Source organism: Ursus arctos, unplaced genomic scaffold (genome assembly GCF_023065955.2).
Source record: "Ursus arctos isolate Adak ecotype North America unplaced genomic scaffold, UrsArc2.0 scaffold_13, whole genome shotgun sequence".
Classification (NCBI taxonomy): domain Eukaryota; kingdom Metazoa; phylum Chordata; class Mammalia; order Carnivora; family Ursidae; genus Ursus; species Ursus arctos.
The window spans coordinates 27,188,556-27,212,566 of record NW_026622797.1 but is presented as its reverse complement, the minus strand read 5'-3'; the positions used below and the strand labels follow the sequence as shown (position 1 = coordinate 27,212,566).

The following is a 24,011-nucleotide window of genomic DNA, read 5'->3' as shown; positions in this document are numbered from 1 at the left end:
CGAAGGGCTGTGGCTCAATCGATCCTACAGCAGTAGCTTGTTCAAGGGTGGTCCCAGTTTATATATAAAGCAAGCCTGTGGAAGCATGACTGGTATCCAAAGTCTCTGATCTTAGTTCTTAGAAAGTTCCTGCATTAGGAACCCAAAATCCCAAGAACATAACCAAGTGGGTCACCAGAAAGGAGCCAGGTCATAAAATTTACTAGGATTTTGAAAAGGCCTCTGACAAAAGTTCCATAACAAAGATTATTAAAGAGACTAAGGGAAATGCATGCTAGAAAAGGAATGGAGGGCAGAAACACCAGGTAGTTCTCCGGTTATGTCAAGTACAGGATCCCATACTTTAAACATATTACTTTCTTTACCTAAATCTTTTTATTAAGATTTTATTTACTTGTCAGAGAGAGCAGGGAGCCCGATGCGGGGCTCAATCCCAGGACCCTGAGATCCTGACCTGAGCCGAAAGCAGAAGCTCAACCCACCGAGCCACCCAGATGTCCCTTTACCTGTATTACCATCAATGTATTTTCAAAGGATATTTAAAGGATGTCTGCTACTGTCAGATACTAATCACGTCAAAAACCAAGCCCATGAGTTTCCCTGCCTCCCACTCTGTGCTTAGAACCTGCTCTGCCCAGTCTTCTCCACCAACCGAGGCAAATCCACCCTTGCAGCTGATCATGCCCCAAACCCTGGACTCATCCTTCACTTCTGTCCCTCCTCATGTTCCGTCCGTTAGTAAGTTCTTTCACCTCTACCTCATGAAACATCTTACCACCTCTCCTGCTGCCTTTCTAATCATCCGCTCCCTGTGTGACTACAATATCCTCTTACTCAGTCTCTCTGATCCTCCCACCGACCACCTTTAGTCTGTTTGCATCTTAGCAACCAGAGTGATCCCCTTGAAACACAAGTCGTGTCACTCCTCCACTCAAAACTCTTCAGAAGCTCCCATCCTGCTCAGAGTAAAACCTAAGGTCTCCATCATGGCCCACAAGGTACCCCTTTCCCTCTTAATTAGTCTGTCTGGTCATCCTGACTTAGTCCATCCCAGAACTTTGCATGGATTTGAAACGTTCTCATCTCAGACACCCACGTGGATTTCACTTCCTCTGGGTCTCTGCTCAAATAAGACACTAGAGAATCCCCTTGAATTGTTTAAAATAGCACCTCCACCACTCAGCACTTTGCACTCCTTCCCGGGCTTTGTTTGCAGCCCTTGCCCCTGACAATACACATTCTCTCTCCATTAGGCTAAGGAAATTGGACATGATCTAGAAAATAGGAATTATTTGCTCAAGTTTTTGAACATGAAAAGGTGAGATAATAATTATGCTTTAAGAAGACTAAATTTAAAAACTGTTCCCAAGATGTACTAAGAAGAAATTACTAAAAAAAAATTCCCTAAATTTACCTTTGACCTCTAAATAAGGAATACACTGATTTTTTGTGGCTCTCTCTCAATCACATATAATATTAGCATGGAAAATTGTAGATAATGGGATGCCTGTGTGGCTCAGTCAGTTAAGAGTCTGACTCTTGATTTCTCAGGTCATGATCTCAGGATTGTGAGACCGAGCCCTGTGACAGGCTCTGTGCTCAGCGGGGAGTCTGCTTGAGATTCTCTCTCCCTTTCCATTTTCCCGTCCCACTCATGCTTGTGCTTGACCTCTTTCTCTAAAATAAATATTTTTTTAAAAAGAGAACAATCTTTCTCCTTATTCTGCAAGTCAATCTTATTAAAATTGCTCATAAAGAAGTTAATTGTTAAGAAACATAACAGAAGGAAGAATGTATCACATATTTGGAGTATATGATTATAATTTTCTTTTTGTTACGTAGCTACCTGTAGCACACAAGAAGGAAAGCCTTAATTAGTAAGCTATTTATAGATCTGCTACTTATTACTTTTAGTTACCTGAAAAAGAATTAGAACCATTAGTGTAGAATATATTTCAAATGTATTCATTTCTTTCTTGCCTTGGTATATGTGACATAATTTAATCTTTCTCTGGTGATTGCACATCCGCAGGGCCCCCAGGTCCTGACAACAAACATCAATCCTAACTGAACATTATGTAACAGTCCACCATGAAGGAGATTAAAAAGACTGTAACACATGTTCAATCCAAGAGACTTTTCCAAATAATCCCTGATAAAAGCTTTTTTTTTTTTTTGGCGGTTGGGGGGAGCTATAATTTATCATCTTGAAATTCAAATGTAAAAAATACACTTGAATTAAACTAGAGGTCTGGTTACTTGAATCCCAATTCATCTACGTCTGACTTCTACTGGATCTGCTCTAGCTGAACATCTATTTGCTGGCCCTCTTATCATCTGGATCTCAGGAATTCAATGCTATCCCGGAAGATCTTCTGGGTCCTACTCATAACAAGACACATTTAAAATCTTAAAATTTTTAATGCTCATGTAAAAATGACAGCTTAATTTAGCAAAGCAAACGTAATTTAAAAAATGGTCAGTCTGTTTAGCTCAAGATTATATATTGTTATAATAGTTATAAATGATAAATAACTGTTAATGTCTACCCTTTAGGTTGGACATTCACCTAAAGTTTTCAGGTTATCCTTCCACTTTTCTATCAGTCGGCTTTTCCTTCCGCCACTGTAAGAATCTTTATTTCTCCAAAAACCTCTCTGGTTAACACTATTTTGATAAGACGGAAGACATAAACTCAAACAGATCTGGGCTCAGGTGACCTTCAGAAAGTTTCTTGACCTCTCTGGGTGGGGGGGATACGGCCTCCCTCCTAGGGCTGCTGGGGAGATGGGAGGATTAATGGAGAAGATGCATGGGAAGAACCTGCCATAGAGCTTAGCACACAACAGGTGTTCAACACATCCCTTTTCTCTCTTTTGCTCTTCCACTGAGGTCCCAGACCTCCCTCAACCATGGCACTTGTGGTACTTGGCACGGTGTAGCAGTGTGTTTGGAAGCTTTGAGGAGGTTGTGTGTGCTTTGGAGTCAGCTGACCTGGCTGTGCCTTTAAACGGGGTGTGAATCCTCAGCACATCACTTTACCTGTCCATCTTAATTTTCCCATCTGTAAAGAAGGACAACACTTACTTCCAGGCTTGTGAAAATTAATGAGAGCACTGGGCCTGCTACACAGGGTTCAATAACTGGTAGAAAGCATTTTTTTTTGGCTCTCTCTTTATTCCCTACACAAATGTGGGAAACTGGGTTTCTATTTCCCCAGGGCTTTGCTCATGCAGCCCTAATGAGGAAAGGAAACCTATGTCAACTTGGTGACAGGGTCCTGGGTGCGAAGTCTGGCTCAGCTGCTGCCTTCAGAGGCTTCCAGCTCAGCTACAGTCATACCTCCTGGGGGCCCTCAGGTAGGCTGGGCTTTTGGTATGGTTTTCAGGGTACAACCTGGCTTTGGAAGAGGTAATCCTCAGTGTTTCCGGGACTTAGATGACAGTTTCAGGAAATTGAATGCCCTTCAAGTTACCATTGCATTAAGTAAATATGAGCTTTAAAAAACAAAACAAAACAAAACAAAACAACCTCAAACCCTCCATTATAATAATGGGAAATAAAATCTTATTATTTTTTTTAAACAAAGTACAGGGAATTTCACTACTTGAGAACACGATAAAAGTAATTATTTAAGATTTACAACATTTCAAAAACTGGAAATCCTAGGTAACTAGCAGACAGGACTGAATATACTATTTTTTATTTCACCATTAAAAAACACCATTTTTTAAATGACTCAGGTGACTTTCCGGTATTAATTTGAATCTCTTTCATTTTTTATAAAGAAAACTGAGTCATGTACCACGAGGCTCAGTAAGTCTTTGCTGGCTTTATGCAATCTCTATTGATCTTCCTGCTAGCTTGAAAGCTTTATTCCATTAGTGCCACATGTGAGAGTGTTTAAGACAGGAGGAAGGAGGCAGAGAAGCACCCTTGTGGTCTGCGGCTCAGTCTCTCTCTAAACCGCTCTGAAACCAAATACAGAGATGGCAGACATTTGGAGCTTTCACCTAGTAAAAATCCTGCAGCCCCAGTAAGTGCCACAAATGAGCCTCGAAAATCCACATCCTCTACAAGTCATTGCATTCCTTGCCCTGTCTTCCCATAAAGGGCACGGGTTCTCACTGCTTTGTTTCTATTTTTGGCTCTATGGTCTGGTTGCAGAGTCTCTTTCAACTGATCAGAATAATTGGTTCAACAAATGCTTAATTTAGTAAAAAAAAGCTTACTCTCCTAAGACACTTAGGATTACAATTTTAGGAACCATCCTGAGTTGAAATCTCACTGAATGATATGTGGTCTTGATGTCCACAAGGATAATGTATTTCTGTTACTAGTTTTAAAAAAGATTTATTTTAGAGAGAGAGAGAGAGAGTACGTGCACGCGCATGAGTGGGGCGAAGGGCAGAGGAAGAAGGGGAGAGAGATCTCAAGCTGACTCTGTGCTGAGTGCAACATAGGGCTCGACCTAAGACTCGGGTACAAAACCGACCGAGGTACCCAGGTGTCCCTTTCTGTCACTATTTTTAATAGAGTTTAGCCATTAGGCCCAGCTCCATACGGGTTCCTCTTTGCTATATTGTTCAGTTGGACTTGGCAGACATGCAGCTCAGCGTGCACAAATAGCTTTGGGGGAGAGTAAACTAGAAGACAGAACCATTTACTCAACAGTCTATTCCTCATTTCTTGCTGCGACGTTGAACCACAGGCAATTGCCATTTTTTTTTTCAAGATTTCACTTATTTATTTCAGAGACAGAGAGCACGGGGAAGGGCAGAGGGAGAAGCAGGCTCCCCACCGAGCAAGGAGCCTGATGTGGGACTCGATCCCACCTGGGATCATGACCTGAGCTGAAGGCAGACGCTTAACCAACTGGGCCACCCAGGCGTCCCAGCAATTGCCATTTTTGGAGTAAAAAGTGGGTGAAACATTGCAACTTCATAGGTCTCAACGTACTAGTGTCAGTTTACCTGTGCAGAAAAGACTTCACACAGCAGGCATCAGAGGGCTCTCCTTAGGAAGGCCTGGTTTTGTTCCAATAAATCTCAGCCACGAGTCTGACTCCATGCTGAGTCCTGAGTCTTCCTAGTAAATCACAGAGCCTGGGGTGGTCTTGACAGACACCCGACATACTAAACAAATCACTTGGTTGAAAAATTTGGCTGCAGAACAACTGTTATGGCAATTGAAGAATGTCATTGGTTTAAAAACGTAACAGAGAGTGATTACAGAGGAGTTTTCAGGCAATTTGTTTCACCTAAAATTTTCTACTTTATCATTCTTTTGTTGATTTACTTGACAGTTAAATTTTATTCTAAGAGAGCTGCCAGGAGTATTGTAACACCGATCTTAAAGGTTTTATCCAACCTTAGTTATGAAATTTGCATTAGAATAAGGCCATAATGCAACCTTCTCCAATGACTCTTCTGATTATTCCACAGGATGGAGAGCTTCTCAGTTTAAATTCCTCATAGTCGTATGTGAGATCAAAGGAATGACGGAACTCATGGGAGTTGGCACTAGACAAACCTGGGTTCAATTTCCTGCTTTCCCTCGGTGTTCTTCCTACTGGCATTGCTCACACAGGACCTGACTCAGGGGACACCGTGTGCTCAGTACTGGGAAGAAATATTAATGGGTCTCCTTCTACCACTTTTCCTTTCCTGAACCCTTAATTCTAGGTTACTCCTTCAAACTGTGTTTTGGAACTTCTGATTCTCCCAGTAATTTCTCTTCTGTTCAGAAAAGATGTCTCCTCTTATAGCCCGAAGCACGCTCTCTACATCAGTCATTTTCAAGTGCATTTATAAATAAGCTCTCTCAAATACAGTTTGTCTCCCACCTCTAGCGAATATATGCTCCTGTTTCTCTGTGATCACTGGAAACTATGTCAAAAGGTGAACTAACAGTCCTCACAAAGTCAGCCAACCCCGAGGCTAATCTTTTTGTTATAGTATCAATGGAACCACTATATTCCCAGGCTCAGAAATGTTAAATAATTTTTTCTTAAAAAAATTTTTTTTTAAAGATTTATTTGAGAGAGAGAGAGCAAGTACAAGAGGGAGGAGCAGAAGGAGAGGGAGATAAAAATCTCAAGCAGACTCTGTGCTCCACTAATGACCCTGGGATCATGACCTGAGTCAAGACCAAGAGTCGGACACCTAATTGACTGCGCCACCCAGGAGCCCCTAAATAATTTTTTCAATATACATTTACAGATTCTCTCACGGGCCAGCCACTGTGCTGTGCACTAAGAACACAAAGATCCAAGGATACAACATCTACTTGCAAGATGCTTGTTAACTTTTGGAGGAGACAATATGAAAACGCATGAAATTGTAGCAATGGATCAGTTTAGTTTTTTAAAAATCAACATATCATAGAGGATTGATAACCAAATAGGTGATGCAGATAGTATCATAGAGATTCAGAGGTGAGAGAAAGTGCTAAGGGGGTAGGAGGGATATAAAACTTCATTGCAAAAAGATTTTGAAGAGGTGAGAATCTGTGAAAGTGAAGAGTAAAGCAGAGAATACTTCAGGCTGGGGGATGCCATAAGCAAAACTACTTATGCAATTAAAAACAAACAAAAAAAAGATAATCAGGGCAGTGTGTAGTCGGAACAGCGGGTTGAAGAAGGTAGGCAGCTGAAAATCAGACAAACAGGCTGAGGTCAATGCCTCCTTGAATTCCAAGAGTTTGGACTTTACCCTGAAGGCAGTGGAAGTCACTGGAGTGTGTGGGACTTCTGGCGGGGGGCTACTCCAGCTTCAGCGGAAGCTGGGTAGACCCCAAGTGAAGCCTGTAACAAGCCTGCTGGAAGGATATGTAGAAAGAGCTCATCATCTTAATGAACACAATAAAAGGAAACCAGGCTAAAAACAGATATCTTAAGACTTCTGCTTTCTGTATAATTTAATAATTTTTCAGATCTTCCCATTTACCCTTGATAGGTACCAAGAGATAAGCATCTGATGCTTAAGGGAAAACAGTGACTCCAGTGACCGGGGCGAAAACTGTGCCTGTTGCCGAAGCATCACAGAACCAGAAGAGTCGTCAGTGTGGCCGTCCGTCCATAACGGAGCCGGGACGACGAGGTGGCACGACACAGGGACTTCCCTATGCCCCCAGCGTCTCCTCTGCTTCAAACCCTGCGGGCAATGGGGTCCCAGCCACCAACCCCGTGGAGCAAGGGCAGCGGGTAGGACGAGGAAACACAGAATGGAGGAAACGTGCCGGCTGGGAAACAAGTGGGGTGTTCTGAAGGTCATTCTGCAGGAGGGTCAAGGAAATAAAATGTGGGCAGGGGCTCGGTGGTGTCTTTCATCTTCCACGGATCGCCACAGGATAGGGAAGCAGCCACCTCTCTATGCAAATTTATAGGCATTGTGCCCTGGCGACATGCAACTACGGATGCTGAGAAACAGTGCGGACTCTAACCTGCCCTTCCACGCCGAATAAATCCACTCTGTGGTACGGTCTAAAATCCAGCCACGTTTAATCTGCCGTAGCAGCAGGAACGAGGAACCATTTACTCAACAGTCTATTCCTCGTTTCTTGCTGCGAAAACAAACGCGATTAAGAACATTTGATAATGCGTATCAGAGTCTCCCATTTCATCCTTATTCATTCTGAGAGAAACAATTCAAAGTTTACTCTTTGTATTTTGTGCTCTCCAGATAGAACAAAAAGTTACGACTGGGTGGCGACGACAGATTGCACTAGAGGCTTACAAGACCACGCGGAGACTTTTAAGTTTAGGGGGAGCTTATTAGCCACAATGAACAGTGACTGAGAGTCACTTTCTGATTACTTCATTTCTGCATAATAAAAAAAATGAAAAATTTATGACCGTGATAGAAAGGGACAGTCAACCAAAAGACAAAGAAATTTGTCCAATACTGAGATAATACAAACCCAACACAAAGACATTGATTTTATAAATACAATCCAGCATTGTGTACAGTTATGTGATCCATGGAACGGAATGTACCAGAAACACTATCCCTCATCTTTAGCCATAACGCGAAGGCATGAAGAATGGGACAGACACACAGAGTCATTTACTAATAGTTTATAGTCCATCAACTTCCAAAGGAAAGTTGAGGCAGGTGCGCTGACATGTCCATGTCAAAAATATTGACATAACCATAACTTTTTACCAAAAATTCCATTTTCTGTTGGTTAAATTACAGATGACAGGAATAGCACAAATATTACTTAAATAACAGCAAAAGATAATTCTGTCAAAACAGGTTACCAGAATACGTTTAAGGGATAAGGAGTGGGCTACTTGTTTGCCTCCAAAGAGCTGTAATCACAGCCATTGTTGTTTTGAGCTTAAAGAACCATAGACGCTCTCCAATTAAATGGAGCTTGAGGCATTTTGTCTTTGACACTTGGTCAGGTGCAGTTCTGAAATAATGTTCTCCTCAACCAGAGCAACCTGAGGGCAGGGCCCATTGATTTTTCACCCTTAGGATCTCCATCTTTAATGCAGAGCTCACTATCTGGCAGCTATGTGACACTGAAGAAATGCTTGAAGAAGGGAATGAGGGACGGCTGGAGGGTGGGTGGTGTGCTCTGAGCGAACTGTGGCAAAGGCCCAGAAAGAAAACGTATTCATGACAAGTAAAAAGAAAAAGTGTACATTTGCTCATTTTCTGATGGCTGTTAAGATTGTAGAGAAAAGGTGACCAAAATTGTCAGATGACCGTCATGTTCGCTCCATGTCAGGAAAAAAACCAGAAAACAGTGTAATTCTGGGATGGTTTTGACATGACATCAGGCAAGCCTCAAAATCAAATGACTGCGTTTGCAGCTATGAAATAGCAAGGTCTGCTCAGAATCACTTATAGTGAGTATCACAGGAATTAGAGCGACAGACTCCAAATACAACGGAATATTGCCTGTACTGCATGGGAAGAGGCATGAAAACATTACAGCCTTGGCTGGAAATACCAGAAAGCCTACAAAACAAGCATTTCAGCTTTGAGAGATTTGGAAACCCCAACATTTTCCCCAAAGCAATTTTATAGATTTGTTTTGGTAATCCGTTAAAGAGACAGACATCTATTTCAGCTCAAATGAAAAAAATCGTATTTTAGAAAAGCACGTGTCCCATATATTTTTTTTGTGTATAAGTGACTGGGAATCACTTCTTTAGCTGTTTTGTTTACCGATAAAAACAGCTACCTGATTCATGGTACAAACTCCTTCGGATACAGTTAGCTGACAGGAGCAAACATCACACACTTTAAATCCAACCCAAAACACTTTTATCTAAAAACAAATAAATAAAACAAGCAAAAGCCTTCCTTCAGCCAGATGGCAACATTATAAATAGAACAGAAAAGGCTGTATCTTCCACCTGCATTAATACAAACCAGATTAAAAGGCAAGCCTCTTCATCCCCACGGGTGATGGACCTTCTCGGTGATTTATCACCAGTCACAATGCTAGCTACTGTACAAATGAGCTCTGCTCCATAATATGAATAATGTTTATGACTAAGCAAAGATCAGGGCAAAATACAGAAAGGAGGGCGAAAGCCTAACCATATGAAAAGTTTTCCATCTACACTGAGAAATGGTAGATTACGGAGACGGTAGCTAATTTTCTAAGTTTCAACAGCTGGATAGGGAGTTTATCAAATTAGACCGAATTCAATTAAATTCTATGTGTAATTAAAATCAACTATTTAAATAACTTGGGGAAAAATAATTAGAACCCAACTTCATTACTCTGCTTAAAGTAACCAACTGAAAGAAGGTGCGTTTACTTTTAGCAGGATAATGATTTACTTTTAAGAAGAAAACTAAAATTGCTAATACCAATGTTTACAAAATGATTACTATAGGCCACACAACAGAAAAGCTTTCATACTTAAATGCAAAATAGAATGATTAAAGTAGAAGACGTATAGTTCTTAAATTCCCACATAAACAACAGTTTTAAATAACAGTTTTGCAAAGAAATGAGTGTCATCTTAATCTTATGAATATTAATCAACTGAGTTTAATCTCTGAAACACAACACAACACAAAGTGCAGAATAATTAACTCTTTCTCCTCTGCACAACATAACAGTAAAATACCTGACTTTAAATTTTCTTAGGCAAACTGAGAAAAATGCAATAGGAATGAGTGGTAAATAATGGAAGGTGAAGACTATTCCAATTCCTTTTGAGTTAACAAGGGAGTGTTTAACCTCAAGGTTGTTGAAAATTAGGGGCAAGCCCATCTCACCGCGTTGCCCTATGCTGCAGTCACTTTTCATCTGTGTCCTTGCTCGTTTTTGCCCTTTTGTGGGATCACCAGTCTCACCATCTCTTCAACTGTTTAAATCTGATCTATCTTTCCTTCCTTCCTACCTTCCTTCTGTCTTTTAATAGCTTTTATTTTTTCCAGAAGCTTCAGGTTCACACCAAATTGACTGGCGAGTTCAGAGGCGTTCCCACATGCCCCCACCTCCACATACACACAACCTCGCCCACAATCAGTATCCTGCACTAGAGTGGTACACTTACTTCAATCCGTGAACCTACGCAGACATATCATTATCACCCGAAGTCCACAGTTCACAACGTATCATTATCGCCCAAAGTCCACAGTTCAAAGAGCTCACTCTGAGTGCTGTTTTGGGATTTGACAAACACAGAAGGTCATGCATCCGCCATTTTAGCATGGTAGAGAGTCCAATCCATCTCTCTTGGCCCCGCTCGGGTCTCTTTCTCATGAAATCTTTTCAAGCTATTCCAACACTTTTCCTTCTCTGACTTCTACTATGCTCCCAAGTCTGCCCCACATTGCTTGGCACTTGATTTCATTCCATCTTATGTCATTTTTAGAATGTATGTTTCCGCAAGTTCCAAATACTGCTCATCTCACAGGAAGGAAGGCCAAAAAAAAAAAAAAAAAAGTGCTTTATAGTAAAAAAACAAAACAAAAACACAATTGGGGAATGCTTGCTGCAGCATTTGTCTCTTGGAAATTCATACTGGCAATTTGCATAGGCAAACTGTGTTGTTCCATGCTTGCTACCTCATAAAGGTCTATACGAGACTTCTTTTCTAACAGAACCCTGATTGTCCACAAGGCACAGCTCTGGCCAAGAAGCTGAAGACTGCAATCGTTTGGTGGGGTTTGCGGGACTGTTCCTTAAAGGGGAAACGGACTCAGGAGGCCTGGCTCCTCACCCTGCCTTTGTCTCCTGTCTTGAAGATGAGTATGATATTCAAGGTAGGGCATCTGCCTTGTAACCAGGAAGCTACCATGAGGGAAAAGCTAAGGCAGTAAGGGACACGCAGCATCTTTGAGCTGCTGTACTGTTTACTTCCATATTTCCTGTAGGTAAGAAAAAAGAAAACTCCAAATTTGCTTAAATCACTGTTGTTTTCTTATTCAGTACTCACAATTAAAAGCAATCTCTAAACTGACAGAGTTTCCACTAACCACAGAAGGAGGTCCAAACATGCACCTTAGCCTATCAAATATCTTCCAAAATCTGGTCCCAGCCTACCCTTCCGGCTTCCACGCCCCCTAGCCTGCAACACGCAACACCTCAGTCCCAGGCAGACAGCACTGAGGGCTGGAGGTGAGATCCCAGACGGGCTCTGGGGGTGGGGGAGACTCAGAAAAGGCAGAAGATTTGATGTTAAGTGGGGGGCAGGGGAGGGGGACAATAAAGGGCTACCAAGGACAATGTGTGAAGTACCTAGGAAAAAACAATGCGTGGTGGTGATTAGATGGTAAGAATATGTCCTGTGCTGTGTTTTAGATAATGCTTTTCATTCAAGGCGGTCAAAAGCAGGCTGGACACATCAAGGGATTCTGTACATACTTCCTATTTACCCCTGTCATTTGGTACATCATGAATCTTACATATTCTAATTTCTTCCAGACGCCAGAAAGCAAAACAGGTGCTGGCTCATCATATTAAAGCAGATCAGCACTTAGTTTTGAAAGCAGCACAAGAGCAAAGTCAGGAGGGGAAAAAAAAAAAAAAAAAAGCAAAGGATGCCAGATCAGGGTTTTAATATTATCATTTGTGATAGGAATCAGCTCCAAACAACTTAGAAACCAGTGGATTTCTGAAAAGAATATGAAGGGTTCCCCCAGCAAACCTGGTCATCTAGAATAGCTCTTGCTAGCACCCTAAGGCTTATATGCAACTGCTTACTCATTGCAATGGACCCACAGATTGGTCACAGTAAGACATGACCTCCTCTGTCAGCTAGTCTATAAAGGTAGCATCACAGGAGATATGAATTCCACACTTGCCTATAAAAATATCAACTGATTTAGCTTAATTTTATTTAAAAAAACCCCCACATTTATTGGGGTGCCTTGGTGGCTCAGTCGGTTAAGCAGCTGACTCTTGAGTTCAGCTCAGGTCATGACCTCAGGGTTCTGGGATCGGGCCCCGCGTCGGGCTCTGTGCTCAGCATGGAGTCTGCTTCTCCCTCTCCCTCTCCTCCTCCCCCTGCTCTCTCCTTGCTCTTCAGTAAATAAAAATAAAAATCTTGAGAAAAAAAAAATCTGTTAGCTTTTCTATACTACAGAAAGACTATGAAGACAAAAATTGCAAGGCCTATAATCCCATCACCTGGATAACCCTTTTTTTTTTTTTTAACCTTAAAAAAGAAATGTCTATCAAGGGGTTAGGAAATTCATATGGTACATAAAGCTGTAAAATAACAAGAAAAAGCCTCTTCCCCCCTATTTCTGGAAAAAAAAAGTTTCTGTGTTCACATGTATTTGCTTTCTATTTATTCAAAGCATCATCCTACTTACTCTTCGGTCCCTTTCTTTTCTCATTTGATCATTTTACCTTGCCTACTTTTCCGGCTCCTTTGTTCACCGCAGTCCATCCCACCATTTCCAACACACGCCCACAGTCGGCAGCTATCCTTGTCTCACCTGCTCTGTAACCTGAAATTCTCTGCATCGTCATCAGCGTGAGAAACCCACGCCCTGAGCGCTATTACCCTCCCTATATTAACACCAGCACCTGCCCCTTCGCCCCTGGCGCTGGTGTACTACTCTCCTGCAGTTGGAGCCTCTTTGCTTCTGCCAGTCTGGGCACCGCTGAGAAGGCAACCATTCCAAGGAAGAGGACTACCAAAACAAAACAAAACAAAAACCACCTCCAAGGTAGCTCTACTCTTCTGGGAAAAGCAGGAACGGGGTCTGCAAGGAGCCACAGTGTTAGGGCTAATCAGAGACTTAAAAATTAGGTTTCGTTCTATGTGGATACATTTACCGCTTCTTCCCCTCTCAATTTTGCAAAGCAAACCGTGTATCGGTTCAAGCGGTGGCTTCGGTCTGCTCTGATGGGAGACACTGTGGGCTGGGCTGGAATTGAATTGCTCCTCTAGCACCTTCTCTGCATAGGAAATGGAACAGTGCAGCAAAAGGGCAGAAAACAGCCTGGCCAGCCGGGGCCCCCTTCAAAGCTGGAATCACAGACTGTTGGGCCAGGGGGTGTCGAGAAGAGCAGAACGTGGGAGCTGCTGCTCCGTCTGAGCACCAGCTGGTGGGGACAGACTGGGGAGGACAGCGCTGACTCCCACCCTGGGGCTCCACTCAGACGCTGCGTGAGGCCTCACACCGTCACTGACTTTCTGCGATGTGTGCTGGTGGTCTGAAAATAAATTCAAATCTATTCAACAATTGAATAGATTGCACTCATCCTGGAGTGCAAAGAAATGTGATTAAGCCAGGCCTTTGGTTGGCTCTGAGTAACCAGAGACTCGAGCCAAGAAAAGGGACTTCGATGACAAAGCATTTCTTCAGTCCTCTGAGGGAAAGAAGAGGCGAGATTTAAAGCATGTTTTTCTGCCCACTTTTTTATTATCTTTTCACTGGACATGGCATCTTATCTGTTGAATTTCTTCAATTTGCCCTACTCAAAACGTCCCCAAACAGAGGATCTCCAATTTTGGAACCTACCAAATACCCAAATGTAGTAACTTACGAAAACAAAGCCAACGACAGGAAAGGGTGCGAGTGTGAAAGGCAAGCAGCAGTTCCCCGGGGTTCTGCAACTCTCCGAAGCACAAAGACGACTGTGTGGCAGGCGTCACATCGGGCCACACGGAAAGGCTCTTTACGGGGCTCCTGGTCATGCAGTTTATAGACTGCAACTGATATGCTTATTTTCCAATACGTATATTCATTTCAAGTATGCTACCTCCATTTCAAACAAGAGAATCCAATTACAAATGCTAAATCTGCCTAAGCTATAGGGCCTTCGGGGTCATCAAGAGCTAAGCCAAAACTAAGCTGCTAGACTGACTCCTTTCTTCTAAGTGCCTTGGGAATGCATCTTATGTGACCATGTCTTACCTGACCATCTCCGTGTGGGAGCTGGTATCTAGAACAGTTGCAGAAGCCAGAAGGGGGGGTGAGGGAGACTGAGAGGGTAAACCTGCACAGCTAGCTCCTCCCATAAGAAGGGAAAAACAAACAACAAACCCTAAGTGGAGGTGGGGAGGAAGGAGCTATTGTCAGCCAGGGTGTCCTCCTCCATATTTGTTTCACGGAGATTCTATGACAGCGTTACTGTATAATAGGTGAAATAGGTTTTGTGGGTTATCTGTTCCACATGTGGTATTTTAATAATGTGAATGTGTGTCCCAGCTTTCAACCAGCCAATTCACAAATGAACCCATATAACATCAGGAATCACTATTTTTTAAACCATTACAATAGTCCAGCAAATACGTATAAGGTAAGGGTCACAGGGGATCATGTTTTAGAGCCAGTTGAGAAAGGAAGTTCACTTAATAAACAAGCATAATTAGACATTTAGATTTTCAAAATATCTTGTCTTAGAAACAGTCATTCATATGTTTCTCAATTTAGCTCCTCTGGATATGCTATTCAATTTTCTTTAGGCAAGAATTTCTGGCAGGCAGGCTGAACTTGACTTTGTAAACAAATATTCAGTAGCAAAAATACTGTAACTACTGATGTTTAACAAAAACTGATTTTTTAAAAAGATTTATCCATTCGTTTGAGAGAGAGAGAGAGGAGGGGAGGGGCAGAGGGAAAGAGAATCCCAAACGGACTCTGCGTGGAGCACAGAGCCTGATGGGGGGCTTGATACCACCATCCCAAGACTACCACCCGAGCCAAAAATAAGAGTCAGATGCTCAACCGACTGTGCCACCCAGACGCCCCCAAACCCCACTTTTCATATGTCTGAAAGACAACCTTTTTCATCACTGAAAACACTGTGGACAAGCATTCACTCCCCTCTCTGCAGGAACAGGAAGGATGAAAAAATAGCTCATGTTGTCTCATTACTGAGAGATGTGTTTCACACAAGGAAACATTTACCTTCTCTTTCTAAAACTCACCAAACTGACTTTAGAACATCTTAATCATAAAAAAAATCACATTAAAGTAGTACATGGACCACATTAAAAATGATGATCTAGGTCTCTGCACTGAATAACCAGTTATATACGATTTTTGCTGTATTAATGTCTACCCTCTATAATAAGACATCTGCTCCGGCTGTAGGAGCATTAGTGACCCGAAGGCATAACTCCACTACACGGACAGACAGAAATAAATACGAGTGACATCACTGTGTTCTATCTTCATCATCAAGGCTGATTTTTAAGTCCTCCACCTAAATTTGTGCTGTGCTGGGCGAGACCAGGGGGGTTCAACAGGTGAACTTCTGAGAGCCCCGGGGGTAACTGACATTTCACTTGTACATCTGGTAGAATAATCTCTCTGTAGCCAAGAAAAAATGTTTTTGCAACGTGTTTACATTGTTTCAGAAACATTACTGCCTACAGCAAAAATAATGCAGAAGGTACATTCTGTTACCTAATTTTCATCAAAGAACTGCTCCCTCGCCCCATCCCTTCCTCCCTCCACTGACCCCCTGCCACTGTGCAGTCTATGTGGAGATGTTGCAGTTTCCCATCAGAATGAGACTTCCCATGATGAGAGTCCCTTCAGGCCCCCTCATATTCCTTAGAAGTTAACCTGCATAAGGTCTGGAGCCCACTCATGAGAGGCCTGTCCCAGTGATAGCTTCTCAGGACTCACTCAGCATGGACAGAGTGGTGGCTTCCCTACCTCCATCCCCAGGGCTCTTGGCAGTTTTGTTCCCAAGAGCTTAGTTAGCTGACATACTGCCCTGCGGCACAGTTCTTCCCTTGGAGTAGAGTGAGTGCCATCTCTGTGAGTAGTTCCCTAAAACTCACTGCCAGTTGCAGCCATCAGTACAGGTCCTGTCCACGCTGGGGTTATACAAACACCAATACTGATCTGATTCATACTGATCAGAGATCATTTTGCTAAGTGTGCCCGTAAGAAAAACCATCTCATCTAGATTTTTAGAATTGCAGACAGAATGCAGTCCTTTCATAGCAGTCTATGATAAAACACCTGCTAGCAACACATTTCCGTCTCTGTTGATCTGGAAATTATTCTAAACCACCTTGAAAAACCTGTTGATGCTCATTTCACTAGAAAAAAAAGTTTTTAGCCCTTTTATAAAACTCAACTTTATACAAAAAGTTTAGGCTGAATATAAAAGCTAGAAAAACTATCCTAATACTGTGCAGTGTTCAAAATGTTGATTATAAATCTTTATATTTTGGCTTTAGATTATTATAACCTTTTTAAGATTACTTGAAACCAAACCAATTCTAATAGAAATGTCCAATTTAGTCTGCGGTACTTCTACTCATTCAGCTCCTGCCCAGCCCACTCTGGATCTGCGCTCAGCTAGTATGACAGTAACAGGAAGGAGAGGTGCCCTGAGGCTAACAAACGAAATAACTCTGCAACGCCAAACACCACTGAAAACACTCATAGTTGACCCTGTAAAACAGGGGAAACACAGACTGCTCATTATAAAATCTGAGTTTCAAAAAAGGAAGTCAGGCAAAGGAAAAAATATAATATTAGTAACAATAATAAGAGCAAGAACTGTGGGGGCCATTCATCAAGCCCCATCTACATAACAAGCACTGGGCCAGAGGCTTTGCACACCAGATCTCATTCCTTGAGTCACCTTGCAAGGTAGGCAATTAGTGTCCCCATGTTATACTGAGTACACAGCAGCAGAGGTTAATGAATGGTTGGAATGGGGTATGAAGCTGGCTTGCTTTGCCTCTAGAATGTTGATGGCTGAGAGCAGGGTCAGACAGTTCACCTGCCGAAATACCTGGACAGTCACTAAGACCTGGTCCTGAGGCCTAAGAGGAGGCCAGCGGCTTCTTAATTATTATTATTTTTCTGATGAGAGAAAGAAACAAGTGACTTTGTGCTTCTGATGAACTGTCCTGGCCCTAAGGAAAATTTTCCTATCTGCTTTGTGAAAGTTCAACCATGCACGTGTAAAGGACACAAAATCACAGGAGTTTTACAATTTCACAATATTTCACAAGACTAACGACTTCTTGATAATGTCTGCTATTTTTAAAGAGAAACTGGGAGGTCTCCAAGACGACAGAAATAGAAGCCAAGACCTTCAGTGAAATGATAGAAAATAATCCACATGGGATGAAATCATGGTTCTCTTTCTTACCTCTCTCTTCCTTAGCTTAACTGACAGGCATAAAATGGATGGAAAAATAATGCGCCTGGCAATCTGATAGTAGATCCAAGTGTTTCAACCACATTCCCTGCCAAAGTTCTGGCTATAGAGTATAGCTAATATATGTAGCTCGGTCTTAAATGGTACTCATCTGTATTTTGTCAAAGGGAGACATATTTTATGTTCAATTGGACCACTGCTCAGTGTTAACACTTAAAACTATATGTGTGACGCATCAGACCTCCACGATGTACACGGGGACCTCAAGCCCCTGCTTGTTTCTATTTCCTAGGAATTAAAGGAACACAAGTCCATGGCCATCCTCTTTTTCACCTTTCAAAATGCAATACAACTGCTTTCGGACCCTCTATATTTTGCTTCCCACTAAATTCACTGGGCTGTCATAGGAAACTGCTATTTTCAAAGTTCAGAATTAAGCTAGGATTATAGTAATAACTGAGTAGACATAAGTGACTTAAACATTTTTTCCTCCAAAACAGTACAGGCCTGGAAAAGAGGAAATCTTGGTAAGACTAATAAAATGGCAAAGCTGAGAGTCTGGAGCTGACGTATAGAGGGAGTGGTGAGCTTAGCAGTCAGCTTCATGCCTGGTCTCGCTCGGGCTATGCAGGGTAATCTTGGGCTGATGGCCAGTCTAATGCTGCTAGGTTCCCTTTGGACTCCGTTTATTACAATGAGCTGCTGGTCGGGCTGGGTAGGTTAGCATGGTTGGGAGGGCAGGAACTTGAAGGCCAAAGCACGAGCCCCGTGCAGCCAGGTCAGTGCATATTCGCAGACAAGTACGATGAATAATGGGGTGTGGGGTGTGAGCTGGGGTACCTATGTAATTACTTAGCAAAATACTTAATGAGCAGGCACCGTGTCAGCCATAATAACACAAAAATAATAGTATCGAGGTTAAAGTCCCCCAAGAGATACAGACAGAGAAACAGATAATTAAAATATAATGTGGAAAGCACCACGACAGAGGGACATGAGCGATTCTATGGAAGCACAGAGAAAGGCCAGGGAGGCTTCCTGAAGTAAGGCGGCACCTGAGCTGACGCTAAAGAGTATACATGTGGATGGGGGGCATTTCTGGCCAAGGAGAAAGCACGAGAACCCAAAGCAGGAAGGCATTTATCTATTACAGAGAAAAGGAGAGAGATACATACAACAACCTATAATCATAGCAACTAGAAAACCAGTCAACTTCTTCGATAAAGATTGCACCTTTATCTCCTCAAAAACGCTTTTTTGTTACAATATAAAATTTTTTCTCACTTGTTGCAAGGAGGACACTATACATTTCATAAATGATATTTGTTGCTTCATAATTTTAGAACATGAAAAGAAAACTGTAGGCTTTACAGTAAAATAAGAATTAAGATCCAGGAATTATTAAAATGATGAACGGAGGGCTTGTGTCAAGGTAAGAAAAAAAGCCCAGTATTAAGATAAAACTATTTCATCTTAAAATTTTTTTCAAAGTCTTATGTTAATGATCATTTTGTTTTTGGATTTTTAAGTATAATAAATACTTGATATATCTTAATAGCTTATCTTTTCTTCCCCCAAGTGTATAGCATCCAAACCACTTACTCAGGGCCACCTGGGTGCCTCAGCTGGCTGAGCGTCCGACTCTTAGTTTCAGCTCAGGTCATGATCTCATGGGTCCTGGGATCAGTCCCGCCTTGGGCTCCCTGCTCAGCAGCGAGTCTACCAGAAGATTCTCTCTCTTTGCTCCTTGCGCATACGCTTTCTCTCAAATAAATAAATAAATAAATAAATCTTTAAAACCCCACTTATTTGCCACCCTATAATGTTGTACTTTTGTTGCAAAAAAAAAAAGTAGTATTCTGATTCTAGGAATAAAATAAATTCTGTAATAAAATTAAGATTAAATGATATTAAATAATTAGAGCTGTGATTCAATGCTTTTCTCACAGAATTAATGATGCTCTCGTAACTGTTTCCCTAGTAGGGCTAACAATTTTATCTTTTTGGTCATTTCACAATTAAATTTTACTATCTCTGTATATGGGAAGCTATTTCCTGACTCCTCCTGTCCCTTTTAAAGATCTGAAATACCACTGCAAATCTCAGGGAAGCCATCGATCTCTTACCTTGAAAAATGGTACCTGTAGCTTCGGAAAGTTTCCTGGCCCCCAGGGACTGATGGTCAAGCACTGGCCCCCCATTCCCTGCTGCCGCAACAGAAGATGGCTTTTAAGTAGTTGGAAGTTCCTCATTTCTTGCCGTGATTTTTTTCAATTAAAGCTAAATCTTTAAAAATGTGATCCTTAAAATAGTCCTGACAGAACAAGCTTTCAAAGCACCCCTTCATTCTCACTTGAAGGTTTGTATGATCACCTATGCACTTTTAACAGAGACGTCCAGGTCCCACCCAGACCTGCAGAACTACAGTCCTGAGGCGTAAGGCTTAGCTATGCTTGTGTATTATTATTATTACTATTACTATTATTATTATTATTATTATTATTTTTAAGATTTTATTTATTTGACAGAGAGAGACAGCCAGCGAGAGAGGGAACACAAGCAGGGGAGTGAGAGAGGGAGAAGTAGGCTCCCAGTGGAGGAGCCTGATGCAGGGCTCGATCCCAGAACGCCGGGATCACGCCCTGAGCCCAAGGCAGATGCTTAACAGACTGAGCCACCCAGGTGCCCCTGTTTGTTTATTATTTTAAAAGATTTTATTTATTTATCTTAGAAAGAGACAGAGAGCATGAGCCGAGTGGTGGGGGGGAGAGAGGCAGGGGGACAAGCTGAGCAGGGAGCTGGATGCCCAACTGCGCCACCCGGGGAACCCCATTAGCTGTGTATTTTGTTAAATAGTTCCCTAAAGGAGTCTGAGGTACATCCCTGATTTAGAGCCCATGGATTTCAGAATTTAAACTAGGATTCATCTCCCCAGGCTTAAGTGATTTTTCATGCTTCTCATTCTGGGTGTCCTGGACTCCCAGTTTAAGAGTTGGTGGGCTTCAGCCTTTCCCTCTCAGCGGCTTGCAAATCAGGATATGCGTGCTCCTGAGGGCACATGAAGGCTTTCCACAACAGGATTTCTTTTCTTCTTTTCTTTCTTTTCTTTTTCTTTTTTTTTTTTTTTTTTTAAGATTTTACTTATTTGACACAGAGAGAGACAGGGAGAAAGGGAACACAAGCATGGGGCATGGGAGAGGGAGAACAGGCTTCCCACTGAGTAAGGAGCCTGATGTGGGGCTCAATCCCAGGACCCTGCAATCACGACCTGCGCCGAAGGCAGACGCTTAATGACTGAGACACCCAGGCGCTCCACACAAAAGGATTTCAAGTTTCCTGCTTTGGATTCTGCTTTGACAAAGGTCAGGTTGGATCCTTTCTCAGAACAGTATTTTTAAGTGCATAAATTCAAATACACAGAACTACAAAAAAATACAACCATATTTAAATTACATTTAAAAGGCTATCAAGATACTAAAATGTAATGTGCTTCCTTATTAGCCCATTACATAAAATTTGGGGCAAGTCTAATAACTGCCATGATTTCAAAGCTGAGATCAATTTAAACTACCTTTTAAGATATCTGAAACAGTGATATGAAAATATCTGACTTCTACTGATGCTAACGCTACTGTAGGTTTGTTGCTCACATTTAAAGTATAGGAAATGCTCAGTTTCCAGAAGTGGTTGCTGGAAATAAAGATGCAATTATTTTCCTCATCTGAATTTATAAACTCCTGGTTATGAACCCTCATGTAAGGAAGTGTATGGACATGGAGGGCTTTAAGGGAACGAATCTCCAGATTTTTTTCCCTAAAACCCTTATCACCTGGTTTTTCACATTTCCCTTCTCCTACTACCATGAGAAAGGCACACCACTTACTCATCCTGAATGATACGTGGTTCATGGTTGGTGTAAAAACCTCTGAAGTGTCACCAAAGGAACAAGGAGAAAATGCACTCTTACTGCAAAGGAGCCCCTTGAGTGCAAGGCAAGAAAAACTGTGAGAGCAGGGCCTTGTTTTATGTAAAGGAAGGAGATCAGGATATACCATCCCCAAAGATGCCACTTTGGCGTATTGACTATTTTGAGCTGAAGGCAACTGAGAAACAGACACAGGAGGAACTCTCTGCCCACCTCCTTTCTGCCTAAAAGCATGGCATACGTTTCACCTCATGAAAGTGACAAATTTCCATTTGTAAAGGTGCCCTCCTTTTCCGGAAGAGAATGACTTACCATCAGAGACAACTTGGGTCTGCCTAACAAATCTTACTAAGTAACTCTTACCTACCATTAGTTTTTCCCACATAGTTACTTTCCCACAATGGGCCTTCCCCCTAGATGCCCAAACCTGCTTTTTTTTGTTTAGTCACTTCTCTACTACTTATCACCCCTTATTAAGACGGTATACAAGCTTCTGGGTTTAAAAAAGTCTCTTTGGGTTTTCACGTTGGTTGTGTGAAACCCCCATGCATGTAAAAATACTAAGATCGATAAAGAATCATATGCTTTTCTCCAGTTAATTTTTTTTTTGGTAGTTTAATTTGCAGGCCTCAGGAAATATACCTAAGAGGGTGGAGGAAAAGTTTTTCTACCCCTTATACAAATAAAAAGGTTTGTTTTGCCTGTCTATCTATATTGATATCATTGTCATAAAGCACAACTCAATACTTATTTGCATTAAAAAATGAGGTCAGACTTTTCGGTTACAAAATCACAAGGATGACATGGCTGATGGTTTATACTGATACTTGTGCTGATACTTTATACTTTTTATTGTTTTGTGATGAAATCTTCCAGAAACAATAAAGTTTGAGTCATTTTTGGGGACTCATTTGTCCTTTGACTCTGTGGAAAGGCAATTGTGACAAGCTAAATTACACAAACTCAACACAGGCTACTGATACTTACTCAGAATTTGTATGGCAGAGTCCATGGCAATGGGAGCCATCTTTTTATGCAATTTTCCGTGGTACGGAATAGTGATGTGGTACAGAACAGTGATGTGTTCTTTACTATGGAATAGAATAGTGATGTGTTCTCCGTTATGTTTCTTAGAAATTGGATACCATTTTTGAATAAGCTGTAAACTAGACCATTGCAGAAAAGAAAGTCAAGTATGCTTTTTTATGCAAACAACACCCTACCACATGATCTAATAATAGATTTAAACAGTGGTCCTATGGTTTAATTACTGTCAGAAAGATGGTTAAAGCTTCAGGCATCTGGCATTCCATGCATGCATTCTTCAGAGTTTTAAAAAGTTTCCTAGGCTAAAATTACATTAATCATACTACTTGGAGCTCTGATGTTGGGCTTCAATTAAAATGAATGCAAATTCAGCAAATGACCCAGCTTAAAATTATTCTTGAAGTTTGGCCCTGCCCACTGGTACTCTCTAGAGGCAAGATGTGCTGGCTAACTTTTTATGCCTATATCTCTGAATAAATGTTATTTAAAATTCCATGTGGCTTCTGTTACGCCTTTTGTATTTCTCACCAATTGAATTCAGGACACAACTCTAGGTAGAGAAATACTATAACCAAAAACAACAAAGAATCCAAAATTTATTTCCAGAGAGATTTCTTCATTTAATTTGTTTTTAAAGAACAATTTTACCCCTACCACATCATAAGTGCATATTTTTTAATGGAATGTAATTCCCACCACGGAATACTTTCACTTATCTTGCTAAAATATTAGGAATTTAATACTTCAGGATAAAATCAGTACCTTGAGTATTGAATTTTTTTTTTTTGAGAGGGGCTTTTTGAGATATACAACACCCACCCCCCCAAGTGGCTAAATCTTCTCGGAAGAGGAGAAGCTAAATAGCATAAATCAATGTCCTGTTTTTGAAGGTTACTGCAAAAGTAACAAGTAACTGCAAATGCACAGTGAAAAAACCCTTTCTATTTTTCTCAGGGGTATAATTTCAAAACATTCTGATGACATCTATTGACTGTAAAACCCGTGTACAACAACATTCAGCATATTTCAGCCCAGCTTAATAATTAATGAACATCCTATGTCATTAATTTATAATACATTGAAGCTGCTTCAGAGTTTTCAAATGCACTGCTTAAGATCCCACCCAGTGGTAACCAACTGATGGGGACAAGCCTCAAATTCCTTATTTGCATGTGTCATAATGTGCCTTCTGAAAAATACAGTCAACGTTCAAGGAGTGAGTTTAAGGATTCTGGAAGTGATCAGGCCATCTACTTACTTGCTGTAATTGGTGAGAGGCTCTTCCTTACAATTAGAATAGATATTGGAATACAGAGACTTCCTTCCATTAGCCACAAACAGGAGAAAAATTTAATGATTTGTGATTATTTTAGCCATCAGGAGTCTCACCTGCTCTTTCCTGTAAGATAAATTCTGGTGCATTTTTTTGGTTTTCTTATTCTTACGTCCATATGGAGGGCTGGATCAA

General features: G+C 41.4%; 1 protein-coding gene across 10 annotated transcripts in view; it reads right to left on the bottom strand.

The window, feature by feature from the left end:
• The window catches only part of MAP7 (microtubule associated protein 7), a 163,537-nt gene that overhangs the window by 63,793 nt on the left and 75,733 nt on the right, over positions 1-24,011 (bottom strand). The window contains exon 1 of one of the 10 annotated variants that reach the window (XM_057311023.1): positions 10,532-10,554. The exons of 7 other annotated variants lie outside the window; for them this stretch is intronic. Coding sequence is in view for 1 of the 3 variants with exons in the window: in XM_048226103.2 (XP_048082060.1) it covers positions 10,251-10,281 (31 nt within the window). In the remaining 2 variants the exon portion in view is untranslated. Of the gene's footprint in view, positions 1-10,250; positions 10,555-24,011 lie in introns of those variants that run through there. 2 more of the 10 variants (XM_048226103.2, XM_057311022.1) reach the window with 2 other exon arrangements.